Source organism: Patagioenas fasciata, chromosome 1, assembly GCF_037038585.1.
Source record: "Patagioenas fasciata isolate bPatFas1 chromosome 1, bPatFas1.hap1, whole genome shotgun sequence".
Lineage (NCBI taxonomy): Eukaryota > Metazoa > Chordata > Aves > Columbiformes > Columbidae > Patagioenas > Patagioenas fasciata.
In genome coordinates, this window is record NC_092520.1 from 139,098,750 (window position 1) to 139,124,458 (window position 25,709).

The following is a 25,709-nucleotide window of genomic DNA, read 5'->3' on the forward strand; positions in this document are numbered from 1 at the left end:
GTTCCCGGTGGCTCACCTAACACTCCAGGTGCCGGTGTCTCTTCAGTGATCTGCAGCACCCCCCGCTGCTACACCAGGCTCCGTCCTCCCAGGTCAGCACTGGCTGTCACAGCTCTGCTGCTGTCCCCTTCTTCATGCAGGATCCTTTTTCATGCAGGGTCACGTTGGCATGTTTGAATCATGTCAGGGTCACCAGATGTTGTGGCTGAGACGGACAAACAACATAGGCCGAGTTCATCTGAGATGCAAATAGATTCACCATTTATTGCTACAAGTGCACTTTATATAGTCTTTACCAGTTCATATGTCTTTTTACTATTGGTTACAAGTTACGTCAGTAACATCTCATTGGCTAATTTTGCTATCATCAATGTTGCTCTTTAACTCCCTTCTTTCTCACGAATACACCTTAATATCTTCAGATACTCCTTTACTCCCATCCTTCTCATGGGTACATCCCTTCTCTCTCATGGGTAGACCTTAATATCTTCAAGACTGATCTCTGCTCCTATACCCTCTGTCAGGGAATCCACGGACCCACCGTAGTTTCCCACAAATTAAGACCCTTATGATGGGGCCTAAAGATACCATTGCAAAAAAGCAGTCAGCAACACTCCTAGGAGTTCATACACTGTTCCGAAGCATGAATTCCTTTTACTTTCACAGGTATTCTGCTATGGTAGGAAAATAAAATTGTTTAGCTCTTTGTTATGCCTTGCGACTGCTATTATCCTTTCATCAGTAAGTAATGGTTTTTAACAGGTAGTTTTCTCTAGAAGTAAATTATTCCTTTCATGGCAGCCTAAATGCTATGAAGACTTGGATATTTTTGATTAGTATTTTAACAGGTGTATACAAAATAGTTTGCAGTGCTGATACAAATTCATACCTATCAGCCTGTAGCTTTAAGGGGCTTATAACCGTATACAATTATCCTTACTATGTTTGTGATTCAGGATTGAGGAAGTCTCTACCAATTTGAGAGTATTCTCAGATAGGAATTTCTCAACAACCATTTACCCGAGAATGCGGGGATCTAAGGTTGAGTTTGAGACTCAACTCTTCTACCAAGGTTAGAGTGCTTAACAATGCATGATTGTCTAGCCCACAGTATTAGGAAAGTAAGATCAGGGTGGTAAACAGCTATGATCCATCAAAACTAATTGATGGGGAGGTGTGGGGGGGTGTGTACATCCCCACCAACAGATTTTTCCAGAGCTCCCTTGGGTAAGCAATTTACCATGGGTATTGAATGGAGCAAAATCAGCTGTGTCTCAACTAGAGAAAGAAGGGTAGCTGAACTAATAGATGTGTCACAGAATCACAGAATTGGCTAGGTTGGAAAAGACCTCAGAGATCATCAAGTCCAACCCTTGGTCCAACTTCAGCCCATTTACTAGATCATGGCACTAAGAGCCATGTCCAATCTCAGTTTAAAAACCTCCAGGGACGGTGAGTCCACCACCTCCCTGGGCAGGCCATTCCAATGCCTGATCACTCTCTCTGTAAAGAACTTCTTCCTAATATCCAGCCTAAACTTCCCCTGGCAGAGTTTAAGCCCATGTCCCCTTGTCCTACTGCTAACTGCCTGGGAGAAGAGACCAGTTCCCACCTGGCTATAACGTCCCTTCAGGTAGTTATAGAGAGTGATGAGGTCACCTCTAAGCCTCCTCTTCTCCAGACTAAACAACCCCAGCTCCCTCAGCCTCTCCCCATTGGTCATGTGCTCAAGTCCCTTCACCAGTCTTGTTGCTCTCCTCTGGACCCGCTCCAGCACCTCAATATCTTTCCTGGACTGAGGGACCCAGAACTGAACACAATACTGCAGGTGTGGCCTCACCAATGCAGAGTACAGGGGAAGAATCACTTCCCTTGTCCTGCTGACCACACTATTTTTGATACAGGACAGGATACCATTGGCCTTCTTGGCCACCTGGGCACACTGTTGGCTCTCGTTGAGCTTCCTGTCAATCAGTACCCAAAGGTCCCTTTCTGCCTGGCTGCTCTCCAGCCACTCTGCGCCCAGCCTGTAGCGCTGCAGGGGGTTGTTGTGGCCAAAGTGCAGGACCCGGCACTTGGCCTTGTTGAACTTCATCCCATTGGAATCAGCCCATTTTTCCAGTCTATCCAGATCTCTTTGCAGAGCCCTCCTGCCTTCCAGCACGTCGACGCTGCCCCCCAACTTGGTGTCATCAGCAAATTTGCTGATGATGGTCTCAATCCCCTCATCTAAATCATCAATAAAGATGTTAAACAGGACTGGACCCAACACTGACCCCTGGGGGACACCACTAGTGACTGGCCGCCAGCTAGATGCAGCCCCATTCACCAGCACTCTCTGGGCCCGGCCCTCCAGCCAGTTCTTAACCCAGCAGAGAGTGCACTTGTCCAAGCCACGGGCTATCAGCTTTTGAAGGAGTATATTATGACCTAGCAGGTCCTGATTTTATCAGCTAATAGGACCTGGATGTAAAGTTCCCATAAATTTTTTCCAGACACCTTTTACAGAATCACAGAATGGTTGGGGTTGGAAGGGACCGCTGGAGATCACCTAGTCCAACCTGCCTGCTAAAGCAGGTTTACCCAGAGCAGATCACACAGGAATGTGTCCAGGCGGGTTTTAATGTCTCCAGAGAAGGAGACTCCACAACCTCTCTGGGCAGCCTGTTCCTGTGCTCTGGCACCCTCAGAGTAAAGAATTTTCTCCTCGTATTCTGATAGAACTTTCTATGTTAAAGGCTGTGATTGTTGCCCCTCATCCTATCCTTGGGCACCACTTTTACAACAAATTGGACTAGAGTTTGATCATACACTGAATGCCAAATGCTTTAAGGGTAACTAAAGACCCTCAACATCTCAAGCAGTCATACATACCTGTACAGTCCTTCTGTATTTCGCAAGTCTTGCCCATCATAATCCAGCTCTCTCATCAGTTTTCAGAGCACATGACAGCTTGGCAGGTGGCCAGCAGAACTAAGATGCCTCATCAAGAAGCCTGTTTGACAAAGGAAGATGCTGGCAAACAATTCAAAAATATCACTTACACAGATTTGCTTTATTATTCTGATTTTCATTACCACTTTGGGATTTATAATTAGATTTCGTATGTTCTGAAACAGAATGTAGTAAGACTTAACCCTTATCTCTTTAGAAGGGTTAAAAGCAAGTGCAGCTGACAACTTATTGTGGTTGTATAACATAAAATTAAACCTCAGAAAATGGACATTCGTACCTTAAAATTCTGGATTATTTTTTAATTGAGTAAAAATCTGAGTTTTTTTCCCTGCAATATTTCTGGGGAGATTCATCTGTACACATAAATAAAAAAAGATAATAAACAGTGAGGCTTTCCAGTGAGATCAAGAAGAAACCTACATCCCATAGAGATCAAAGGAACACCTTTAAAAGTTAGGTAACTGAAGACAGGAGACACGACAATGAAGTTTGAAAAGGGAAAAGAAAGAAAGGAACAGAAACCTGGGGGAAGAGAAAAAAAAAAAATCGAATGTTTTGCTGGTTGTGTTGTGATTCTGTTTCCACGAGCTTCATAAAACGAAGGTTTGTTATGAACCAGCGTTTAGTGGGAAGAATAAAACAGCCTTTTGGTTAAAGACAATACAGACACCGGAGAACTCAATACCATCAGTGCCACCTACTGTTCTGTTTCTAAAGTACAGCGTATGTGCATCACTAGTCGCTACAAACCATCGTAGCTTCCTCCTGTAAAATATAACTCGATGTGTGAGAGCATTTCTAACATCTGCATCTTATTTTTTTCCTACAGCTAATGTAGAAAAACTGCAGTCATTTTTAGAACAAGCCACACCTAGACAGTTACCTCATTGTGAACTCCCACACATCGGGAGTGTTTCTTCCCCTAACACACACTTTGTCACTTGAAGCCAGGGAGGCTGAAGTTGATTTTCCAACTAAAAACATTGTCTGAAGTGGTTCTCCTGGAAGGACTCTGGTGTGATGACAACTTCCATGACTCCCTGGGGTGATGTGCTGAGTTAGTTTTTGCAGAAAACTTTGCCCAAATAGAAGGAGTTGGATCAAAGCTTACAGAGAAGACAACATCCTGGGAAGGTGACAGTTTCAAAAAAGAGTTTTAAGTAGGGCAGAATGCACAGTATTTGCCCTGGATTGCCATCTCCAGAGGACTAAAGGAAATCTGGGAAAAACAATACACACTTTGTACAATTTCTCTTCCAAGACCTCGCAGACTCAGCCTTCTTATTGTCCAGCAACCTTGCAAGCAAGATTATTTCAGTTCTGTGGGCTGAAAAAGAATCTAGTGGGATAACAAATGATTCTGGCAGAACTGAGATACACTGAATAATGCATTACCAGAGGGCATTTGTATACTTTAGGGTTAGAAGCAATATGGGAACCTAGATAGGCCAGACTCAAAACTGGTTTCACAAGTTTCCAGATCTCCAGAAAATATTTTAAATAATGTTATATTTTAAAAACTACTTTTTTTGGTAGATTTCTGTCTTGCCACTTCAGCAGTTGTCCTCTGTTTTGCTAAAAAAGGAACAAACTGCACTGTCAGAACCTTTCCCTATCTCTATGACAAAAACAACACATTGTTTTAGTATGAGCAGAGTATCCTTTTCACTGCCTGCACCTCACTGCACATCACATAGGGGATAGGTAGTGACCACCCTTCTGCCCATCCACTGTGTGTGCTAAGTCTGCCCATTCTTAATGTCAGAATACAGCTTTCTCCTGGAGAGCTCATTTTGCTGTAGGTGCACAGCTGCAGGTATTATCTCCTTTCTGACAGTAAACAGAGATAACTCCATGTGCATCACAGAGATCCCACGCTTAATCCTGGCAGGCCACAAATATAATGAATAAGGCCCTTTGCTGTCTAGCAATTGAGAGTATTTGCAGGGATGAGTTCTTAAACTGCCTGTTGGATCTAACCTTTCTTAGACACTTCATATGCTTTTCCCTCACTAATAACAAAAAAGCAGGAATCTGGGATGGTGCTGTGGGAAAAGAAAAGCTTCTTTAAGGCATACAGGTTGGCTAAAGTCAAGTGTACTCAGAATATGAATGAATACTAACATTCATAGTGCTATTCAGTGCCTTTTGTCAGAAGATCAAAAACACTTAAAAAAATGTAGTTTCTTTCTAACCTGTGAATGATAAAAATTATATACCGAATAGTTACATGAGTTGCCCAGGTTTACATAATGGTGGTGTTGCCAGTGCTTGTGAAATTATCTTGGCTTATGGGCAGCTTGTTCTTACCTTCTTGGCTCCTCATCTGAGATGTGAGGCTGTGAGACTGAGACTGGCAGCTTTCACACTCACTCTGGGGGTTTCTAGGGAAAAATGTGTAAATGTGACGCAGGCAGATTTGATGGTTCAGAAATGAAGTGAGCTTTAAAATATTAGTTTATTTTCTTTTAAGTAACACAATTTTTAACCTATAGAAAGTTAAATGTAGCTACTCCTGCATTTATACAGTCCTAAAATTACACTTGGCCCTTTAAAGGCAACTGTGAGGCTGATGTGGACCCCGGCGAACATAGGTTTGATACCCCTGACCTATAAGACAGTGTAGTTTCCTACCTACTCCAAGTAGTAAAAGCCACAGCTGCTCCAAAAATAATGATTCTCAGCCAGGCCTTTTTTTTCATAAACTGGTAAACAAGGTAACTGAAATCATTGAGACAAAAAGACAGCCAGCTGATAAAACTCTGAATCCTTCCCTGGGCAGGCTGTACTGCCTTCCTTTGGAGGGGAACCTCTTTCCCCTGATGCTCAGCCCAGCCTGTGGATGAAGTGGCAAAGCTGAGGCAACATTTGCTCTCACCTTCCCCATCTCTCCCTGTTTCTGGCTGTGCTGCTCCATCCCCTCTCGCCAGGCTCTTTGCTAGAGGTGGCTCTATTTCCTAACTTGGCAAGAAAGTTTTCTGCATCCATAGGTTAATTTGGTGAGCTGCATCTATCCTCTCAGGGACGGATCTGACTGCTGCAAGTGCAGAGAGGGCATGGGAAGTGTAAGAGCAAGTCTTTTGGGAGATAATTAGCCATTAGGGTAGGCTTAGCTCTCTTATATTGTATCCAAGAGACTTGTATGCAGACGGGTTGCCTTTCTTTAAATGAATTGCCTTTGATCTTAAGTGAGCTCAGAGCCGTTCCCTCTATGCTACTACGGTCCATGCCTGCCGGTGCAATATTATTCGTCACAGCACCAGAGATGCCCTGGATCTCACCTGGAGATTTGCTCACTGCTGAACTGTGGATTTTGGGCAGCTTGTGCTCTAAGCTCAGAATCGGATTCAATTGACACAGCTGTCCCAGAAGCACTGGCTTGTCAACCGGACGGATAAGTGCATAGGCATCTTCCAAGCAGACAGTTGCTCTGTGAAGCTTTAAGGATCTCAGGTTGTGACTTAGGGACTGACATCTCTGCAGATGTGTGTGCACTGCTTGCAGCATCCCAACCCAGTGCTGGAGCAAGACAGGATTATAATGTTCCGTGACTTGTTACTCACTAGTTTACCTGGGCAGAACACATCGGCCCAGAGGCCAGAAAAGAACTGTGGCATAGAAAAAGAGAAACCAGGTGGAAAATCAGGGACCAGGACTACAAGGAGGGACAAAGTAGCGGTAGAGCCTTTGCAGCTGTGTTTGTAAAAGCTCTCAGGGTTATGGGGCTGCTTGAGAGCAGAATGAAGCCAACAGGTCATGCAGAGCTCTGGGAACACAGCTGGAGTTAACTGTGGAGGACAGGCATGAAGTAAACATGTGCTTACAGACTGATGAACTGAACAAGAATAGGTAACAGTGTTTGACCTGGCAAGTAATCTAAGAGATATCATGTAGAACGAATCTACTAACCTGGTTGGTAAGTGGCCATCAGATAGAGAAGGTCCATGGGTGTTAATGGGAGGGTGTATCTAGAGGGGAGGACTCAGGGGCTGGACTCAGGTCAGGTGGTGAACTCTAAGTGTCCACCCTGCTGGAGTTTGCTCAGAGCAGTGCTGAATTTACAGCCATTGAGTTTCAGTTGTTCCTGAGGTGGTAGGTACTGAATGCTGTGGCTGAGGAGCTCAAAACCATTTTTTTACTTCTCCCTAAGAGAAGAAAGAGACATTACCCCAAAACGGTCAAGACTTTTCTCGGGTCAGTCTTAAATTCTTACCTCTTCCAGCAGCTGCTTCTCAAGCCCTGAGGATTTCACTGAGCCAATTTAATGCTGGTGGTCAGACAGTTTAAACCCATTAGCTCCCAGCTATCTGAATAATTTTCCCCTTGGAGCCCAGCACACTGGTGGACTGCTCTAACCAGAGCTGCAGAGAACTGCTACATTAACTGGACATTAACGACAGCTAACTGTTGCGGCCTGCGGGGTGAGCATTTGAGACCCGAAGAAGATGCCACTGGCTAGATCACTGTCCATGACTTCTCTTAACGGGCTTCCTCAGTGGGAGGATGAAGACCTACCAGTGGAGGATTTGTTGCTCTTTGAAGTTTCTTGGGAAGTTACCAACAAAGGTTTGTACAGCAGTCTTAGGAGTTATTGCTGTTTTCACGGGAGCGGAGGGAGGCATGAAAGGCTCGGACAAGGATGACATTAAGGGGTGATTGGGGAAAAGTGGGCTGTGGAGCTGTTGTATTGGAAGGAGAGCATGTGGCATCCATCTGGAACCGTGCATGCTGTGTGTGGGCTACATCTGCTTGTGCTTGTGTGGGATGAGCATGGAGTCAGGACGTCTGTGTGTTTTTACATATTTCACCACCAGGAACAGGTTGTTTAAACAAACATCTACATGTTATGCCTGGGTGTGCGGATGTACAGATACATAGATGTGGCTTTGTACATATTTATATTTTACCTTCCATGTGAATTCACTTGGGAATGCAATGCATGAAAATGAGTTGTAAAACAGGCATCAAATTCAGAGTGGTTTATCAGTCTCCCTCAGCCTTCCCGGGCAGTGCAGAGAAGAGGCCAAATTTGAAACAGGTACAAATAGACAGAGCTGCACTGAAACCACTGAACAAAAAACAGATGTCAATGACCAGCAGTCTTTATGCCAGCTGAACCCCTTTTGGACTGGTCTTTGCAAACACAGGCAGTGCCAGACAGGGACTTCATGCTTTGTGCATGTGTACAGATTGAAAACCTGTTTACTGCACACAGCTTGTCATGCAAAGCGCAAACTGCTTGTTGTGCAAAGATCTTTCTGCCTCCATTTCTAATTCACTCATCAAATCACCCCCTTTCAGCTAGGTGTAGTTCATCAGGGGGCAACGGGCTCCATTTTTGCCACAAAAGTGACTTAATACAAGTAAATGATTGACCTCATCTGTCTTACTGTCCTAGTAGATAAATAGATTAGTCAGGAGATGGGATCTGTAATCTGTTAAGATTTTAACTCTAAAGGGGAAATGTGTGTGAGAGGAATAGACAGTGCTAGGGTTTGTCTTTACGGTGAAACTAGAATTACGATTCTGTGATAGCTTCTGGTATTTAATGTGCACTGCAGTGCAATTTTACATTGCTCTTTTTAGAGTGATGAGGAGAATCAATACCCAGAGGTAGTACAGAGTAGCTTTTGCACTTCAAATCTCTGTGGGCTTATTTTTCAGTAGCTTCAGTCAAGCGTGAATTTGCTGTTATCAGAACTTGGAGCACACAGCACTTAGTTTTGCAGTGTGCAGGATAAGGAAGGCACTAGCAAGCAGATGGCAGCAGAAAACTAGCAAATACAGATGTTCTTGCTAACATCTCTGAAGTCCATACTATGGAGTCATCTGGTTATAGATATCACACAATATGTTTAAGAAAAAGTAGAACACAATAAGATTTATCTGTCTTTCCTCACAAAATGCAGTGAATCATTTAATCACCTGTATAGCTCTTTTTGACTTCACTGAAGCCAAATCGACTGACACAGCTAAAATTTATTATTCTCACATTTTATGAGACAATTAGTATTTATGAGAGTGAATATTTATTCAGTTAGTATAAAAAATAAGGTGTTGTTAATTATACCACATACCAAACCCATATATTCAAACAGAGCTGACTGAACTAGTCATGGAAAACAATTTCTTCATTAGAACCACATCTTTCTGCAAAGTTGCCATTAAACAATCTTGACTGGAAACATTTGTGCAAAAACACTTTAATAAGCCTATTTCAGCTTATTATTTTCTGGTAAATTCTTGATACTTTTTTTTTTTGAATGTCTAAGTCACGTGTTGATTTGCTGTTCCCTGGTGGCCTAACTCTTATGAAGGGCTCTTGGAAAATGTTAAGGCACTGTGTTTCTTATGAGAGGGAGCAGCCACAAAATACAGGGAGAGTCATCACAGAAGATGCATAGTCTTAGGAAATAATAGCTTACACTGTACTTCTCCTGCCTTCTTTTGCAGAAGGGAGAACTGTTTATTTGCCTAAGTAGGCTGACCTCACATAGATTTAGCACCACTACGTGTCTTAGTGCTTTAGTTTTAATGTTGCTGTATACGTTCCCAGTATAGAGGGAAAGATAAGCATTAGCTAGATTTATTGCCTCACAAGCTAATTTTGAACATTTAACATGAAAGTTTATTTCTTCCTTTCTGATAATGCAAAACTGTGTCCTAGTAATTCAGTGTGAAGCTGGTTTGCACTGCTAAAGTGGTGCAGAGCTGCTGCTGCCTACAGGAGAGAGTTCAAGTCTTCGTGTTAACTTTGTGAGCACCACTAGGTGCCTGGCTATGAGTACATTTGCTCATTGACCAGTACTGTTTCTTAGTGGTTCCTCCATTTCTCTGTGACAGTAAGGCTGAAAGTTGTCTTCCCTGTGAGGAACGTACCACCAGAGCTCACAGATGCCTGTCCCACACCTGTAAACAGCACACTTTACAGGTGCTGAGCTGTTTTATGAACCTCTCAAATATATTCTTCTTCAGAGCTTGAGGGTGATGAAGGGGTCCTGCAGATTGGAGCACATCTGATAATGTATTTTGAGAGGATCTTCATGTGCCAGGCTGCCCATGGGGAGCGAGCGTCTACAGGAATTTCCCTGAGCAGGAGATGGTGCTGGTTGGTACTGAGGCATGAGATGCACCTGGAAGAAAGGACAAGTCAGTTGTATGAATTCAATGCCCAGACATCCACAAGTATCCATTATTTCCAGAGTCTCATCACTTCTTTCTCAGCAGCTGGTACAGTGGAGGTGTCTCTATGTTTTTTTCTTTTTTGTTTTACCTCTAGATCATTTAAACACATGCTCTACCTAGGCAGAGCTTTCTACTTCTCTACATCTTTTTATGTTCTCTGTCCTAGCTACTCCCTGTGATAAGCGATGATCACTGACATATATGTTGAAAAGCACTGGCAACTTTCTCTTTTTTGCTGTCTGGAGTAAGCAAACACAAGGTAGCTGAAAGCAAGAATGAGAAATAAAAAAGGTTAATTTGCCAGTATCACTGTCCCTGTGAAAAGGAACTTGCCAGCTAAACAGAGCACAACATTGAAATCAGCTTGCATTGAAAGACCGCGGCCAAAGAAATGAGAAAAAAGTAGTTTGTTTTGCACGATTTTCCTCACTTTATTTGACTCCTCACTTACAGGCAAGACCTTTGCTGTGAAGCAGACCTACCATGTTTCTGTGGCAGAAGGGGGAAACAGCAGGCAGGCAAGGGCCCAGCGCATTGCAGTGCCACATGATCTGGTGGTAATCTCGGGGAAGCTCAGCATTTTTCACCTTCCCCCTTCTCTCCTAGTCACCACGCTCCAGTAAAACCAGGTCTGGTCATGCGTCTGTGCATGTTGGAAAGTAAGACAGGTTTTCTTTCCCTCATAACATGAAGACCAATAAAAACTTTTAAGGGCAGGAGCACAAACCAAGTGGCTACAAGCTGTCCAGATCTTGTGTCTGAAGCCCCACAGATGGAAATTGTCAACAGGGAGCAGCCAAAGGCCATTGCAGGAATAGTGGCAGCAGTCCTAGACATACTTCCCACAGAAACTTTAAGTATTTAATCTGGATACAGGGGAGAAGCTGAATTCTGTAAGTTGTAACAGCTGTAGTTTAGTGGTTTTTCTAACACATTAATGAGAAGGGCTGACAATTCTCAGGATCTGGTCTGTGCTCTGTGAAGATGTCTTTGAAATCATTCCAGTAATATTTAGATTAGTATCTCCTGCTGTAATACTAACAGCTTTTAGATAGAAAATAGAAGAATGCCTACAAATGCCGGGCAAACAGCCAGTTTATATCATCACTCAGCGCTGAGCTGATTAGCTTGAGTGCCACTGGTAGATGAATCCGAAATTTTTTGTTTTCATCGCTATTGGAGTGAAGACTGCTAAAAACAAATCTTGTTTGAGTGCTCCCTGAAGCAGAGCTCTATGTGCTGTTTCTCTGGTCAAAGTCTGGACTCTTGGAAATCAAATACTGAATCCACTGAAATCAGTAGGACCAGCATTTTACCTCCTCTGTGTTGAACAACTTTCCACGATGGAAGTCCCTTGGGATAAGGTGAATGATGTAATCTGTGACACACCTGAACTAACACACTTTGGGGAGTGGGGGTGTTCTGGCATAAACTTGGCATTAGCACAGCATCAAAGCTCTGTGCATTTCTAGAGTGGGGTGGTATATCAACGTCAATCTCAAATTAAATCTTGTGCATTGGGGGTGATGCACACAGAAATAGCTTCTGTATTGTGGACATCTGTCATAAATTTCAGCATTATTTCAGAATATGTTTGGAATGTCAGAATTTCACAGAATTCAGAAAACTTCTATCTTATGATGAGTCCTGGCCACAAACATAGTAAAAAAATACATTAAAAACATCTGCTATGTGAAGATGCTTTTTTTTCCACCTGACACATTTTACAACCTTATTCTATAAACTGTTCCCAGATATCTTAACAGGCAATCAATTAATAAATAAATAAATTTCCAACAAAACATTAGAAAAAAATAAGCTCAAGCCCAGTTTTATCCCTTCTCTGTAGATCAGAGACACATTCTGAGGGGAAGGGGTGAAAGGATAGTTGATGTAATTACGAATTGTGGGAGTGAAGTCAATTTGAATCCTGAATCTGGGGTCCCACTGCTCTCTTGGATTCCATGGTCCTTGGGAAAGCTTTAGTGCCTAAGGAGTGACCAGGTCAGACCATAGTAAAGAAGCTGAAGAGCCCCAGGAACACTTTGATCCTCAGTGTAGGAAAGGTGTGTGGGGAAGGACTCAACCATCAGTGACAATCTCCACTTATCTCTGTCTCACTTGCATAGCTTCCTCTCTCCTTCTCTCTCTCTCTCTCCCCTTCTTTCTTGGTTTCTGCTGCTCCTTCGTTCTGTCCTTCTGTAATGTGGGGCAGGTAGGAGAGCAAGTAAAATGAATGGTGGGTCTCTCTGACAGTTTTCAGAAGTTTTGGCAATCCTGTGCTCAAAGGATCGCAGCTCCGGAAGACCTTTTTTCTCAGTGCAGTTCCTGCGTAGTCCTGGAAGTTGTGGACCCCTCCTCATCAGGTGACAAAAAGCATTGGCGATGTATCTTTCCATATCACAGCTTGCAGCAGAAAGAGCACATCTACATATTAGATCTCCCACAAAGATCTCCAGTTGCATAGTTAGGTCTCCACTTCTGCCTAATGTTGTCTTCAGTAGTGACATGAAATCAGGGGACTGTTCTTGACTTGCAGACTATTTATTTAGATGGTTCTGATGTCTACCCTGGAGGGCTCTAATCGCTGCTTGGATTTTCAATATACAAAAGAAATAATGCATCAGGACTTGAAGTGAGGGAAGAAGAAAATGACTGGAGCAATGCAGAGAACTTCTTTAGACAAATTCGTAGTAGTGGTAGTGGATATGAAAATATTCAAACTTTCAAAAAAGAATACTATGAAATATTTGCTGAGAAAATATTTTGTTTTCATCTTCTAGTTTTTAAAGAGATCACTAAAAGAGGTCAAACTTCTCTTAACTGAACAAAATCCTTCTTTCCCAAACTTTTTAGTTCCCCTTTTCGTGCCAGTTCATTTTTTCCCTGGAAAAAGAGGAAGAATGGAAGGGAAATAAAAGGGTAAAAAGATCTGGTTTTGATTTACTTTTCAACCTGATTTACCTTATTCTGTTGGAAAAGTTAAAAACATATTTTAAAAAGAAATAATAGAAATACTTTTATCTCAAGGACATTTTAAAATGATTAAAACTTAACATATTTAAAGAAAGAATTTTGGTAGAGATAAGAACATTAAACTAGCCATGTGTCTGTGTTTTACTGCTAATGGCCCATGCTTGTGTCACACTGAACCAATTCTCTGGGTCTGATCTCTCCCAATTCTGCATCTACTTCTCTTTTTGTCTTTGTCTGTTTTAAAACCTATTTAAAAGTACAATACTTTGAAGGCTGCATACAGAAACTTGCAACATCATGGGATTTCAGTACATCCCTTTTATTTGGAAAGATTTTCTGTTTGTAATATGACTTTAAAACATCATATTAGAAAGTAATAAGGAGGCTTACCATCTTGTTGGAAGTAATTTGAGAGTTCTGTTAGATTCCAAGTGACTATGTAGACCCTTACTCTATTACTCAGTAGGATCTGTAACGCATTGTTTACTACTTGCACAGTTATTTCCAGGCAATTCAAAGTAACTGAGCAGATATAAGCTACCCCTTAATTCCTTGAATTTGCTGTGGAAAAGTGTAATTTCAGAAGTCCATACATTATTGTAGACATCGCTCTGTTCTTCTCAAAGTGTCTTTTTTTAAGGTATGCCCAGCAGTTTCCACATACATAGTTTCACTTGCACACTTTCCCTCTCGGTCACTTAAAGCTTATGCAAAAGACGTGCCTCGTGAGTCATGTTTCCACAGTAACAGAGAAGACAAAAGCAAGTTTTGGGACTCGGTAACCCCGAGTTTTTGTCACAGCTGTCTTCTGAAGACTTTTCAAGTCGTAAAACAGACTCTTCTGTTTTTAAGTACTCTTCATGGCATTTCAGGCAAATCAGTGCTGTTTCCCTCAGAACAGGCATTCCATACGTCTTCGGCAGGTCATGCTTTAGGACACACAGTGATCCTGAGCAAAACCTTGTGAAAAGAAACACTCAGCCATTGGCTGCACAAAACAAAGTTCCAGGACCTACTCAGGTCCTGAACTACAGCTTTCTTATTAATTTTAGAATTAGTAACCACAAAATCTCAGCTACCTTGCTGATTGCAATGTCGAATGCCTCACAGTGTGAAAGAGGCTGCTCTCCTCTCTCGTGATAGAAGGGAAAGAGCTTTGCACCACTCTACTCATATACAGCTTTATCATGTTACTTGGTATCTTTCATCCTGCGAGTAGATATTTGCTTTTTTTTTTTCCCAGGGTCACCAGGCTGCTTTGCACAACTATCTTCCCTTATTGCAACCTCAGTATTTCTGCCAATTCAAACCAACTAGTTTAATGACTAAGATTTCTATCAAGCCCCTTATTTATCCATGTTGGATTGCAGTGCCTTTACACTCATATGACGTATTTGCCACACAGAAGAACAGACATGTAATCATGACTGCATGACTTTATGGGTTTAAAGTTGTCTCCTATGATTGAATTTATATTTTTATCTGAATCCCAGCTATTCAAGTAGTCTCAGCTTGTGGGCAGAGGACCATGGAGAGAATATATAGTATACACAGAGAGAATAGTGTATATATAGAATATATAGTATCAGTGTACCTAAGATTTCTTAAAATCCATGTCCAGAGCAACCACATAGTGTGATGACTAGAAGTTAGTTCCTTAGCTTTCTGGTCCTGATGAAGTGGAGAAGAATAGACTTGTGCATAGATGCCCTTCTGTATTTCCATGTCTATATTACCTGAAACTCTTGAACTGTGAGCTTGATTTATGAACATATACCTGTAAGATTCTTGTCTGCTTAGGTCTTGAATTACTATGTATGGTAATAATTTATTGTAAAAAATTATTGTAATAATTCTACTTATCAAGCTGGTAGATTTGAACTGTGTGTGTTTTTCTTTGTAAAATATCTATAATCCTGAGACAACATAAAAATAGGAGGGCTAGGCATCCTTCCACAGTTCAAAACAAATCGGATATTTGTAAAGAAAAAGGATTTTAAGTGCACACTTTCTTTTCTAGGAGCACAATTAAAAACATAGTTCTCTCATTCAGTTCCTAAGAGCTGCAAGATACCAGGCTTGGCAGAAGGCTCTCTATAGTTGTCAGGTGATACAGTTTAACTAGTCTGGGAACTAATTTCCCAAAGTGCTGAGCAACTTCAGCTGCTTTATTGTAAATAGAGGTAATTTGTGGCAGATTTTTAAGGAGAATCGGGTAGCTGGATGTAGTGCATTGGCACCTCTGGATACCCTGGTGGCTTTCAAACAAAAAATTTAATCCGGAGTACTTGCTGTCAATCACTGGCAACTTGCAGTGCTGACTCCTTATGTAATCTTGATGTCACGGATAAAGGCACAGTCTTCTTGCCTGGTGTATTACCAAGCATTTCCAAATTCAGATGCAAATTTTAAGTAGGAACACTAATTTAAGTAGGAACACTAATTCCCTTCCTGTGTTTTCCTTTGTTGTTTGCTTGTACCTGGTGAGCTTCCTTTATCTTACCATGCTTTGAATCGCTGGATCTGTGCTAAACTTATCTCCTATGTACAGCAGTGACTCGGCCCCTGATTCTCTCTTCTCTTACCTTCCACTTGCTGGATTTGAGCATGTGCTGGAATTCTTCTGAGCTTGTGGTGGTGGAATGCCTGCTGCTGGGCGCTGTGGGTCCTGTGGCAAAGGGGGCTTTAAAAGACTGTCCCGCCAATGCAGGAGTTACAGTGCTGGCTATGGGAAAAGTATGAGGCAGAGCAGCTAAGTGAATCTTGCATCTGATGTGGAAGACTGGATAGATTTGTACTGACTTGTCAGGGGGTGTTGCTGTCACATTCTCTTATACATTTTAATATTGTGTTTCTTTTTAAAATGGAAAATATTTTTGTGGAATGTTCTGTAGACATTTATATTGGTATTGTAGGCTACCTTCATTCTGACTTCAACAGCTCTTTTGAATGGCGATGGAACATGACACCTTTTGCTGTGAGGATATTGGTTTGAATTGTCTTTTGTAGTCTGTTGCCAATAAAATCTGTCAGTCCCTCAACCTCTCTCTGTGGTTTGTGTAAAACAAGCTGGAGGTGCCAGATCACTTCTCATCACATGTATTTCCACGTAATGAAAAATATATTTGAAAATGATAAAGGCTGCAATAAAAAAGCAGAAGTCTGCACTTGGGATGCAGTAGAATCAAAATCAGGCGTGAGAGACTGGATGCATAAGCCACAGGATTTGAATCCCATAATCTGAATGTGAAGATTTCAAAATCCAAAAAGAGGGGAATAATGTAAGAATAAAATAATATATTAGTGAAACATTTGTGGTGTGACTTTGAACACCTAAAGGACATCTAAGAAGAAATCACAGGCTAGATAAAAATAGCAGCTAAGGATAGGAAGCATCCATTTGAAATTAGAGGAGAAATTCAGGGAAGCCGTATGCAGTCACCCAGGAGTAAGCAAAGCATTAAATTGTCATTTAAGAATTATGCGCAGTCTGCTATCAGTGCACGCTCCTAATTTAAACCTTGAAGCTCAGATTCCATTTCAGATTCCATTTGAGAGACTGAACTTCTATTTATTTGATAGAGTCTGGGTTTCAGTTAAAATCTGAATATATGAAGCCATTTAACTAGAGGTGTATTTGGTGAGTTTGATCTTATGCCAGAGCTTTGTGTCCTGTGCCCCTTCCTACTTTTTGTTCTTTGTGATCTTTTGCAGTGGGCGGCATTTACACTGTGATTCAGACAAAAGCCAAAATTACGGCAGATGAATGGGGTGAAAACTATGTTCTGGTTGGTCCCTATTTTGAGCACAATGTGAAGACTCAGGTAGAAGCATGTGAGCCTCCAAACCCCGCAGTTAAGAAGGCAATGGACACCATGAAAAGCCAAGGGTGTCAGGTAAATCACATCTTCTACTGCTTCCCAGGGCAACAAAGCTGACTCTGAGGAGATTACAGTTCTGGTTAATGCTCTTGCTATTCCACTTGACACAGCAGTCCTGGTCAATGTCACAATGCAAAAGGCTCAGAATCCTCTGTTAGAACAGCAGGGACAATTCATTAAAGGTTATTTTTGAGGAAGAACCAGTTTATCCAATTACAGGTTTTAACAGTCATTTATCTGCAAGTCTGCTTAACTGGATTAATGACTTATTTATCCAGTCTCTAAATACAGTGAGATTTTAGTAGATATAATATGACCTTACTTTGGCTGAACTCTTAGGTTACATTTGGCTTTCTTTTGCTGAAGAGAGAAGAGTATTCCACTAGATCACAATTTTTCTTATGTAGCATTGTATTAACTTGAAAGCCAAAAAGGGACAAACCACAGGTAAACTTTAGGAAAACACACAACTGACAGAGAATCTGCCTCCTCAGATCAACTCAACTAGCTGTCTGTTCCCTTGGAAGAGAGGTTAAACCACAGCACAAAGAGTGAATTAGTCTGTGTTTCCTACACAGTTTTTAACCGTTGTTTTCTGTGTCACCTCAGTCAAACCCCATAACCTCCCTGTGACTCAGTTTCTCCAGCAGTAAACTAGGAATAAACTTCTTCCTGTAAAGGTGATCTGCAGAAAGGAACAGAATCTACTGCGTTAATGGGCAAGCTACTAAGCTGCAAGCAGCTGCAGCCTTGAGGACAATTGGTTACCTGAAAATAGGTAGAAGATAACACATTCTAAATCTGACCTCCTTTCTTGAAAGCCCTCATCAGAGATCTAGAACTCACCTTCAATCTGTTTCAACATTGAGTCCCTCAGAGAGATGCTAGCTGGCAGGAGGAAAAACTGTCTACTTATGTGTGCCAAACAGATGTGAAAAGCATTGAGAGGCAGCAGCAAGGAAGCATTCTTACAAAGTTCTGTTGCTGAGGTGCATTGCACACTTTATTGTAGAAATTCATAAATTTCTTGGACTGCCACCAGCTGTGGCTCTGGCGATGTATTATCTCCCTTTGTAACGACAGTTTTGCTGTTCTTAGGATCTAATGCCCTATTGCATGTTACGTAGAAGCGTATTGTTGGACATACATGTGGCATTGCTTTGGAAAGTGTCTGGGGACACTAACATTGTGTGATGCATTGTTCAAGCTGAGGTTCAAACTAAAAGGCCTAATTCAACTGCCATTTCTTGTTTCTAATCAAATTTTCCTAAGTGACTGATCAAATTTTCCATATTGCTGCTTACCAAGAGATACCTTTGCAAGCTGTGTGACACTGCTTTGTTTGGAAAACAGCTGAAGGCTTGTGGGGCAGATAAATTGCAATGCTATATATACAATTCATGCTGTTCCAGCAATACATTCAATTTAATCAGCCAACTCTGCCAGACTAGCATGTGCATTGTGCCGCTGGAGTATTCACATATAGCAGCAAATCTGTCCCAGGTACGTCAAGTATAGCTTTGATCTCTAATAATGACGCTCTATTTTCCAGGAGCTGTGCTTATCCTATTAACATGTATGTCTGGATTTTGTTTATGCATCACAGTGGATCCCTTTAAACCAGGGGACCTAGGAACACTTCCAAACTTCTCAGGTCAGGTGTGTTCCTTGCCACAACCTGACTCTATATTTAGGTGAAGTCTGGTTGCACACAGACTCCCTTCTCTCTAACTTCATTTTCCTGAATAAGAAACCTGGTAGCCTGAAATAAGTACATAAGGAGCTGACCCTCCACACACCCTCCTGTCTTTGTTGCAACCTGTATTTTTTATGTAAGCATATCTAAGAGCTTTCAACTCATTGTTTTGAAACTCGACCTCTATTCAGCCTATTTTGGTGTCAGGGCTGGGTTCAACTGCTGAGGTCCCAGGGGTTGGTGAATGAAAAGAAGTTGAACAGTGGCTTAAAAGATTCTTCTGCTCTGCATGAGCTATAGCTATAGCTCTGCATGAACTATAAACTGCACTAGCCTCCCTATAGTACCTCATTCTTCCTGGTTAATATGTCTCTGCTGCTACAGCTATTTTGATGGTTCAATTACAGTGAAATAATTTGACTGTGCAGACTTGTACAATCCATATTGTGGGCCCAGTTGTGTTGCATTGCCTTATGATACTGAAGCCTACTCTCCTGGTTAGGCTGGTAGGTTATATCAGTGGAATTCTAAATACTCTTGGAGATATTTAGCTATACTGATGCAGATAAAGCAGGAAAGCTGTATTTTAGGCCGATGTTATTTAAGGTTTTAATTATACCTTCTGACTGATCCTTCCACTCTGCCAAAGAGCACCAACTGTGCCTCTTGGGCAGAATGAGGAAATGTTGTGGTAGATACCAGTCCCAAGCACCTGTTCTACAAAATCTGTCACCATTAATCTAGCATAAATGGGAAAAGACTGGTGACAAATCTGACTAAAATAAAATAATAATTTTGAAATAAGAATAAAAATGGCATAGACATTTCAATAAGAACAGTGACCTCATTATTCAAGCAAGTATAATATTCCTAAGTTTTTGTTTGTTTGTTTGTTTGTTTTTATGAAAGAAAGTTACCATTGCAATGAACATCTTATAAACAAAATGTTCCTAAAGACTGTAGTTTCCTTTTACTCCTACCTTTGGTCCAGTATTACTCCATGTATTTTGCAAGGAAAACCACAAATTCTGGGTATGTAGGACTATGATCACATATTCCTTATGTAAAGCATTCAAGGTTTGATGAATGAAAGTAGTTCTGCTAACTGACCTTTTAATTCACTTTAGCATTTTCTGCTTATAATGTTGGTTCTTTCCCATAGGCCTTTTTTGGAAGATGGCTGATAGAAGGCAGCCCGTATGTCTTGCTGTTTGATATAGGATCAGCAGCCTGGAATCTGGACAGGTGGAAAGGAGAATTTTGGGATGCCAGCAACATAGGGATCCCTTTTCATGATCGAGAAGCCAATGATGCTGTGATTTTTGGATCATTAACAGCCTGGTTTTTAAAAGAGGTACAGTTTTTAAATCTAGAGATTTTCAAACCTCAGCCTTGTCATCAGGGCAAAAAGCTTTGGGATGCAGTTCCTATTGTCCACTTTTAAAATTTTAAGGAAGTTGATACCTGATGTACAGCAAATTTTTATTTAGAACTTAAGCAGTCATTTCAATATTTTCCCGGAGTGGGGTGGAAGGCAACAGGAGCCCTGAGTGAAATCTGCTGTGTCTTTACTGCCACATCCTCTTCTGTTTCTTCTCACCTCCCTTATTTGTCACTGGATGCTCTTACAGATAGGATCTCAAGCTTCTTTTTCCTCTGGTGTGGTAGCCAAGTAGTCACACAAAATGTCTGTAAAGCCAGTCAAGCCATATGTCAGCTATCAGTTACTGCCTTGCACAGGGAATAAAGGCAAATGGCAAGAATCAATGACAGCACTGTGGCTTCACGTGTCACTCTACCACAGCCTACCTGAAGAGAGGAAACTTTGTTAGTTTGCAGAATTTTCTGTCTGTCATAGGTGCTCATGATTTTCTTACCCAAACAAGAATTTCAAAAGCAGAAAAGCAAGTTAAAAGAAAGAAGAGTGACTGTGCTTGCCATAGCTCCCCAACACTCTAGGAAGGATGCTGTTCTGCAGCACTAGTGAAACACATGCACTTCTTGGGTGAAGGATTAGGGCTGATGGGAATTGAGACATATGACCACTTAGAATGTTGTATTGCTGTGTCATATGAGAGAAAGCAAACACATAGAAGGCAGCATGAAAAAAAGAGGTTTCTGAGGCTGGGATGATGAGCAGGGTATGTGTTTCATGCATGTTCTTTCTAATTATTTTCAGCTTTCCTCTCAGTTTGATGACAAGCCTAATATAATTGCCCATTTCCATGAGTGGCAGGCAGGAGTGGGTTTAATACTGTCTCGATCTCAGAAACTTCCTGTTGCCACAATTTTTACCACCCATGCGACTCTGCTTGGGAGATACCTGTGTGCAGCCAGTATAGATTTTTACAACAATCTCGACCAGGTAAGAGAGATTTTTCTATTTTCTTTTCTTTTTTTTATTTTTTCCTCCGACTAATTAACTACCAGCTCCTTTTTTGTTTATTATGCTACAGCATGTATTTTATATTCTGTCTTGTATGATCACTTATGATTGACCCACACCTGAGTGATAGGTTATCAGTTCCAGAGCGCAACAAATGGTATTTGTAAGACCACGAGGTGTGTGGGCATGAGTGCCTTTGTCTTTGTGTCATCTCAGAGATCCTACAGCTCAGTTAGAATCTAAAATACTTGCAGTACCTTCAGTGAACTTCGATTTACCAGAATTGCACTGCAGAGTACTTAAACTCATTCAGCCTCCAGTCAAGTCAGTGCCCTCGTCCAGTCCGCTGTTACATGGAGCAATATTGCAGCAGTACAGTCCTGTTAACAGAGATTCTTAACCTTCTTTTCAATGGCCTGGGACGTTTTCTAAAGCTAAGAGAGAGTTAGAGAGTTACAGCTCCAGACATCACTGCAAGTCAAGTGTCCTTGAGGATCTTCCTCTTTGTGTTCAGGAAAGGGAATCAACTCAAGTACTGGATGCTACAGTTTTGGAGTTACTGTTAACAACAAAACCAGCGAATGTAAAACCTATTCATCATCTGACACTTCAGGTGTAGCTTCACAGCACTGTTTCTTAACGAAAGGCAGTAGGAAAAATAGACAATGGCCCTCTTCTTGCTGAAATTACTCTGAAATTGTGTATATATATATATATATTTTATTTTTTTCTCCAGCCAACTTCTTAATTCTTGCAAGTCATAATAAGTCCTTCTACTTTCCAATTTTTCAGCCTAGGCTTAATGTGTAACTGGGAAATATAGGAAATATTTTCTGAGTTAAAAAACCCCACATCTGTTTCTTGGAATTTTTGTAAACTGGCTGGTGATTTTGATTTTCACTATTCTCTCTCCAGTCAAAATGTAACACAAACCACATTTCAAGGACCCAAATGTCTTCAGCACTACCTTCAGAAGAAGTACATTACGTGGTCTGGGATTTCTGTTACGGTTACAGACAAACTGAGTTTAAGAGATTTTTGCATCCCAGCTTTTATTGAGGATAGAGGTAGTTAAAAGGCTAAAACAACTTGCCTTATTCACTGCCTGTGCACTTCCTTGGCTAAAATCAGTGAAGAAAATTACTCAGTTGGCAATTTTCAGTTGGATGTTTATTCCACAGTTTGTCAAGCTTCAGTGTCTTCCGAAGACAAGACCCAAGCATTAGTGTTCTACTGACATTATTCAGAAGCACAGAATAGATTGTCCTTCCATTATACTGCAAGGAAACAGTCACTCACCTTACTCGTCTTCTTTGTTTTTTCTTTTCCACCAAAGGCAAATACTGAACCTACTGAACATGCTAAAAAACCATCTCCTTTCATTTACTCATATGCATGTAGGCTCTCTATAGTGTCAGTGGAGTTACACTGGCCTCCTCACAGTCAGTGTAAGACAAACATCCCCAAATTACCATCTGAAAGACCTATCTCCACCTATCACCTAGGAAAACCAGTCTCCTAAATTAGATACATTTGTTAGGTGCACTAATGAGGCAGCATGAATAATCCAGTCATGCTGTCAGACCCAAGTTTCAGGACTCCAGACAGTACTACTCCTTTATATTCTCCTTATGTGTACATATGCAAAATATATATGTTATGTAAAATCTAGTTTTAAAGTCACATTATTTTTCTCTGGAGAGAGCTAGATTGAAAGAACTAAAACCGTGCAGTTTCAGGTTTAACACTTGAGAAAGTGCGGACTTCTCAGCGGTAACTTTATTCATTCAGTCTTGCATTCTTACACATAATTTCTTAGTAAAGAAGCTATAGAAAAAAAAAAGAAAAGGAGGGGTGCATTTAAAATGGGAAATAAGAGGTTAGAAAAAGAGTATGCTGATTGTTTTACAAACTGATGCTAAAAACAGTATGTCAGAGCCTTGCCTTGCTTTTTTAAAGGAAATTCTAAAAAAAAAAAAAATTATTTGTTTTGTATTCTGGTTAATTTGGTGAGCTATAAGTAGTCTGGCAAAATAGTCTGCTTTTCTCAAAAGCAACTTTTCTTTTCCCTTCATGGTAGCTTTGGGGCCCTCACCCTTGTCTGTGTACTCAAAAGAAAAAGTAATGATCTTACGTTTGAGAAGACTTAGAGATTTTAGTGGATTTATAATCTAATCACAGTATTAATATAATTTTTACAGTTCACACATGACACGTCCACCTTTATGTGTTAAAGTACTGTTCACCCTCCTGCAAAGCTTCACAAGTTCTGTTGGTAACTATCAGCTATGTGATAAATACAGAAATTTCTATTCAGCTTTTATTTGAGGAATATATGGAATGAAACATATATCCATTTAAAGTATTATTATAAACTCCTGTAAATAATATTTAAGGGAGGAAACTTTCTAGAGCTTAATGCTTTATGCCCTCTTTGGAGAGACCAACATTTAAAGCTGCTTATAGAGAAAGTGATGCCAAGCTGTTACACTACTGTTTAACGTGCTTATAGTGTGCTAAAGCTGGCTTAGAACACCTGCTAGAGAGACCACTACTCAGCCCCCTGAGACCAAGGGCTTTTCTGCAATGTGGAAGGATGGAACAGTGAGATCCACAGGCAAAACCATGATGTGATTGTTTGCTGGCTGATAGAAGATATTTACCTGGCATCTTCATGGTCTTTTCTCTCTCTCCTGTCACAGTGCCCTGGGTGTGTGACAGTGTGTTGTTTTTCACCATAATATTTCCTGTTAGCCCAGTCACTGTAACACATTTTCGGTTTGTCCTTCACTGTGCATCAGCCCTTCCTGCTCTGCTCACACACACATGTGCACATGCCCACACTGTGCAGCACTCTTCCACTTCAATGTTAAACCACCACTGTAGATAAGCAGGACTAGAAGATTTGAGTTGAAAGATATCTTTTTAAAATATAAAGGGCTACTGAGATTTTCTTTCTCTGAATTCCAGAGTGGAAAGAGCACCACCACTTTAATTCAGCTTCCTAGCAAAGCTCAGTTATGTGCCAGCTGGCACAAGTATAGAAGGTACAAATGTATTCTCTGAAGTAAGCCAGTGAGGTCAGTAGCTCTAGACGAGGGAAGACTGGCCCAAGTCCCAACCTGTTTGGAGTTAATATCAGTATCAGAGATTGACCAAAGGTCTGCACAGTGCCACGTGGCTGACATTTTCTTTAACACTTCTATGAACAAAAAGCTCAAGTCACCAGCCCCTGTCAGGCGAAAAAACTGGAAGGGAAGGCTCCATGCGATCTTCTGCTATCCCTCACAAACACTGGACCCATGGAAATTTGACCTTCAGCCTTGCTAGTCTTTTGGGAAAAAATTAAGAATGACTCAGTGAAGGGTTGGCACACTGTGATGTGTAATACTTTATAACTCCCTGAATCACCTAGAGGCCTGAACTGTAGGCTGCCAAAACTCCTTATTTCATGAGCTGGGGGCACATGTCATCCTGTGATCTGAAAACAGACATTTTCTGGGGGACTGAAAACCTTGTCAACCAAGTAGATTAGAGCTGTAGGTTGCTGGAAGAGAGGAGCATGCCCTGTGGACTGTAGTGTTGACTGACTCCTGACCTCTTCCCGAGCCATCTGCTCTTTGCCTCAATCAGAGATGGGATCCTGGTACATACACAGCATTACTGGATGAGTTCATATAATTCTGATATTCTTACAGCCTTAATGCAGTTCATCTGGACTAGCAGTTCGTCTGTCCCCGTGAAAACTTGGGTGTTAAACCATTAACAGTGTGCACAGGAGCACAATGAACACAATAAGTAATGCTGTTGTGTCCTCAGCAACCTGTAACAAACAGATGGGCTATGTCTGAGCTAAGGAACCTTTAGAAAATAACCGCATAACAGCTATTCAGTGTATCATTTAGTTCCCAGATTCACACTTAAATCACTCTGATTTTGGAGGAAGTGAGGGAGGGAAAACTAAAAGAACAAAACAGGTGAGGACTTACCTAGTAACTTGTAGCGTGTGACAGTTTTATTTCCTTGTAAGCATCTGAAGAATGGGTGAGGGACTGCTAACCCTACATACAGGCTTGAACTCTTTCAAAGTCAACACTTTCTAATTTCAGTAACAAGCAGGTTTTGTTCTAAGCTTAATTCCCAACAGGGATGTTATCATAGATTGAACTACACTTAATAAGTTTTGCAGATCTGAATAGTTCAACCAGCAATGCTTTTTTTCCCCGACTGTCCTCATGTTCAGTGTAGATTTTACATTAGTAAAGGTGAGGTTATGTTTGTTGCTAAGATAAACTGAACTGAAATAGCTAATTCAAAAGGTAGGAACTTCTGTGAAAAAGGTTCTGAGCCTGTGGAGCCTTTTTCTCTTTCAGAGGAACTGAATTCTCAGCTGAAGATCCAGAATGTTAACCCTTCATTGCTTTGCCATTGCTTAAAGCAACTGTTTTATTTAGGGGTGTTTTGGTTGTTTAGTTCATGGTTCTTTTGGTCTCTTTTGGTCTCTCTGGGATTTTAAATAGACTAACATCTTTCATAAATTGACTGAGGGACACTGATGATCCAGGCTAGTTCATAGGTGAGTAGACAGCTGTGTTTGGGAGTCTTGTTGGCACGTGGTCTAAGCTTCATC

At 41.2% G+C, this 25,709-nt stretch overlaps 1 protein-coding gene across 1 annotated transcript in view; it reads left to right on the forward strand.

The window, feature by feature from the left end:
• The first annotated feature begins 6,989 nt into the window (after nt 1-6,989).
• GYS2 (glycogen synthase 2) overlaps nt 6,990-25,709 on the forward strand; it is a 42,375-nt gene continuing 23,655 nt past the window's right edge. Inside the window, exons 1-4 of the mRNA XM_065845869.2 lie at nt 6,990-7,521; nt 16,831-17,012; nt 19,856-20,047; nt 20,873-21,058. Of these exons, the coding sequence (XP_065701941.1) occupies nt 7,401-7,521; nt 16,831-17,012; nt 19,856-20,047; nt 20,873-21,058 (681 nt within the window). The 5' untranslated portion in view covers nt 6,990-7,400. The remainder of the gene's footprint in view (nt 7,522-16,830; nt 17,013-19,855; nt 20,048-20,872; nt 21,059-25,709) is intronic.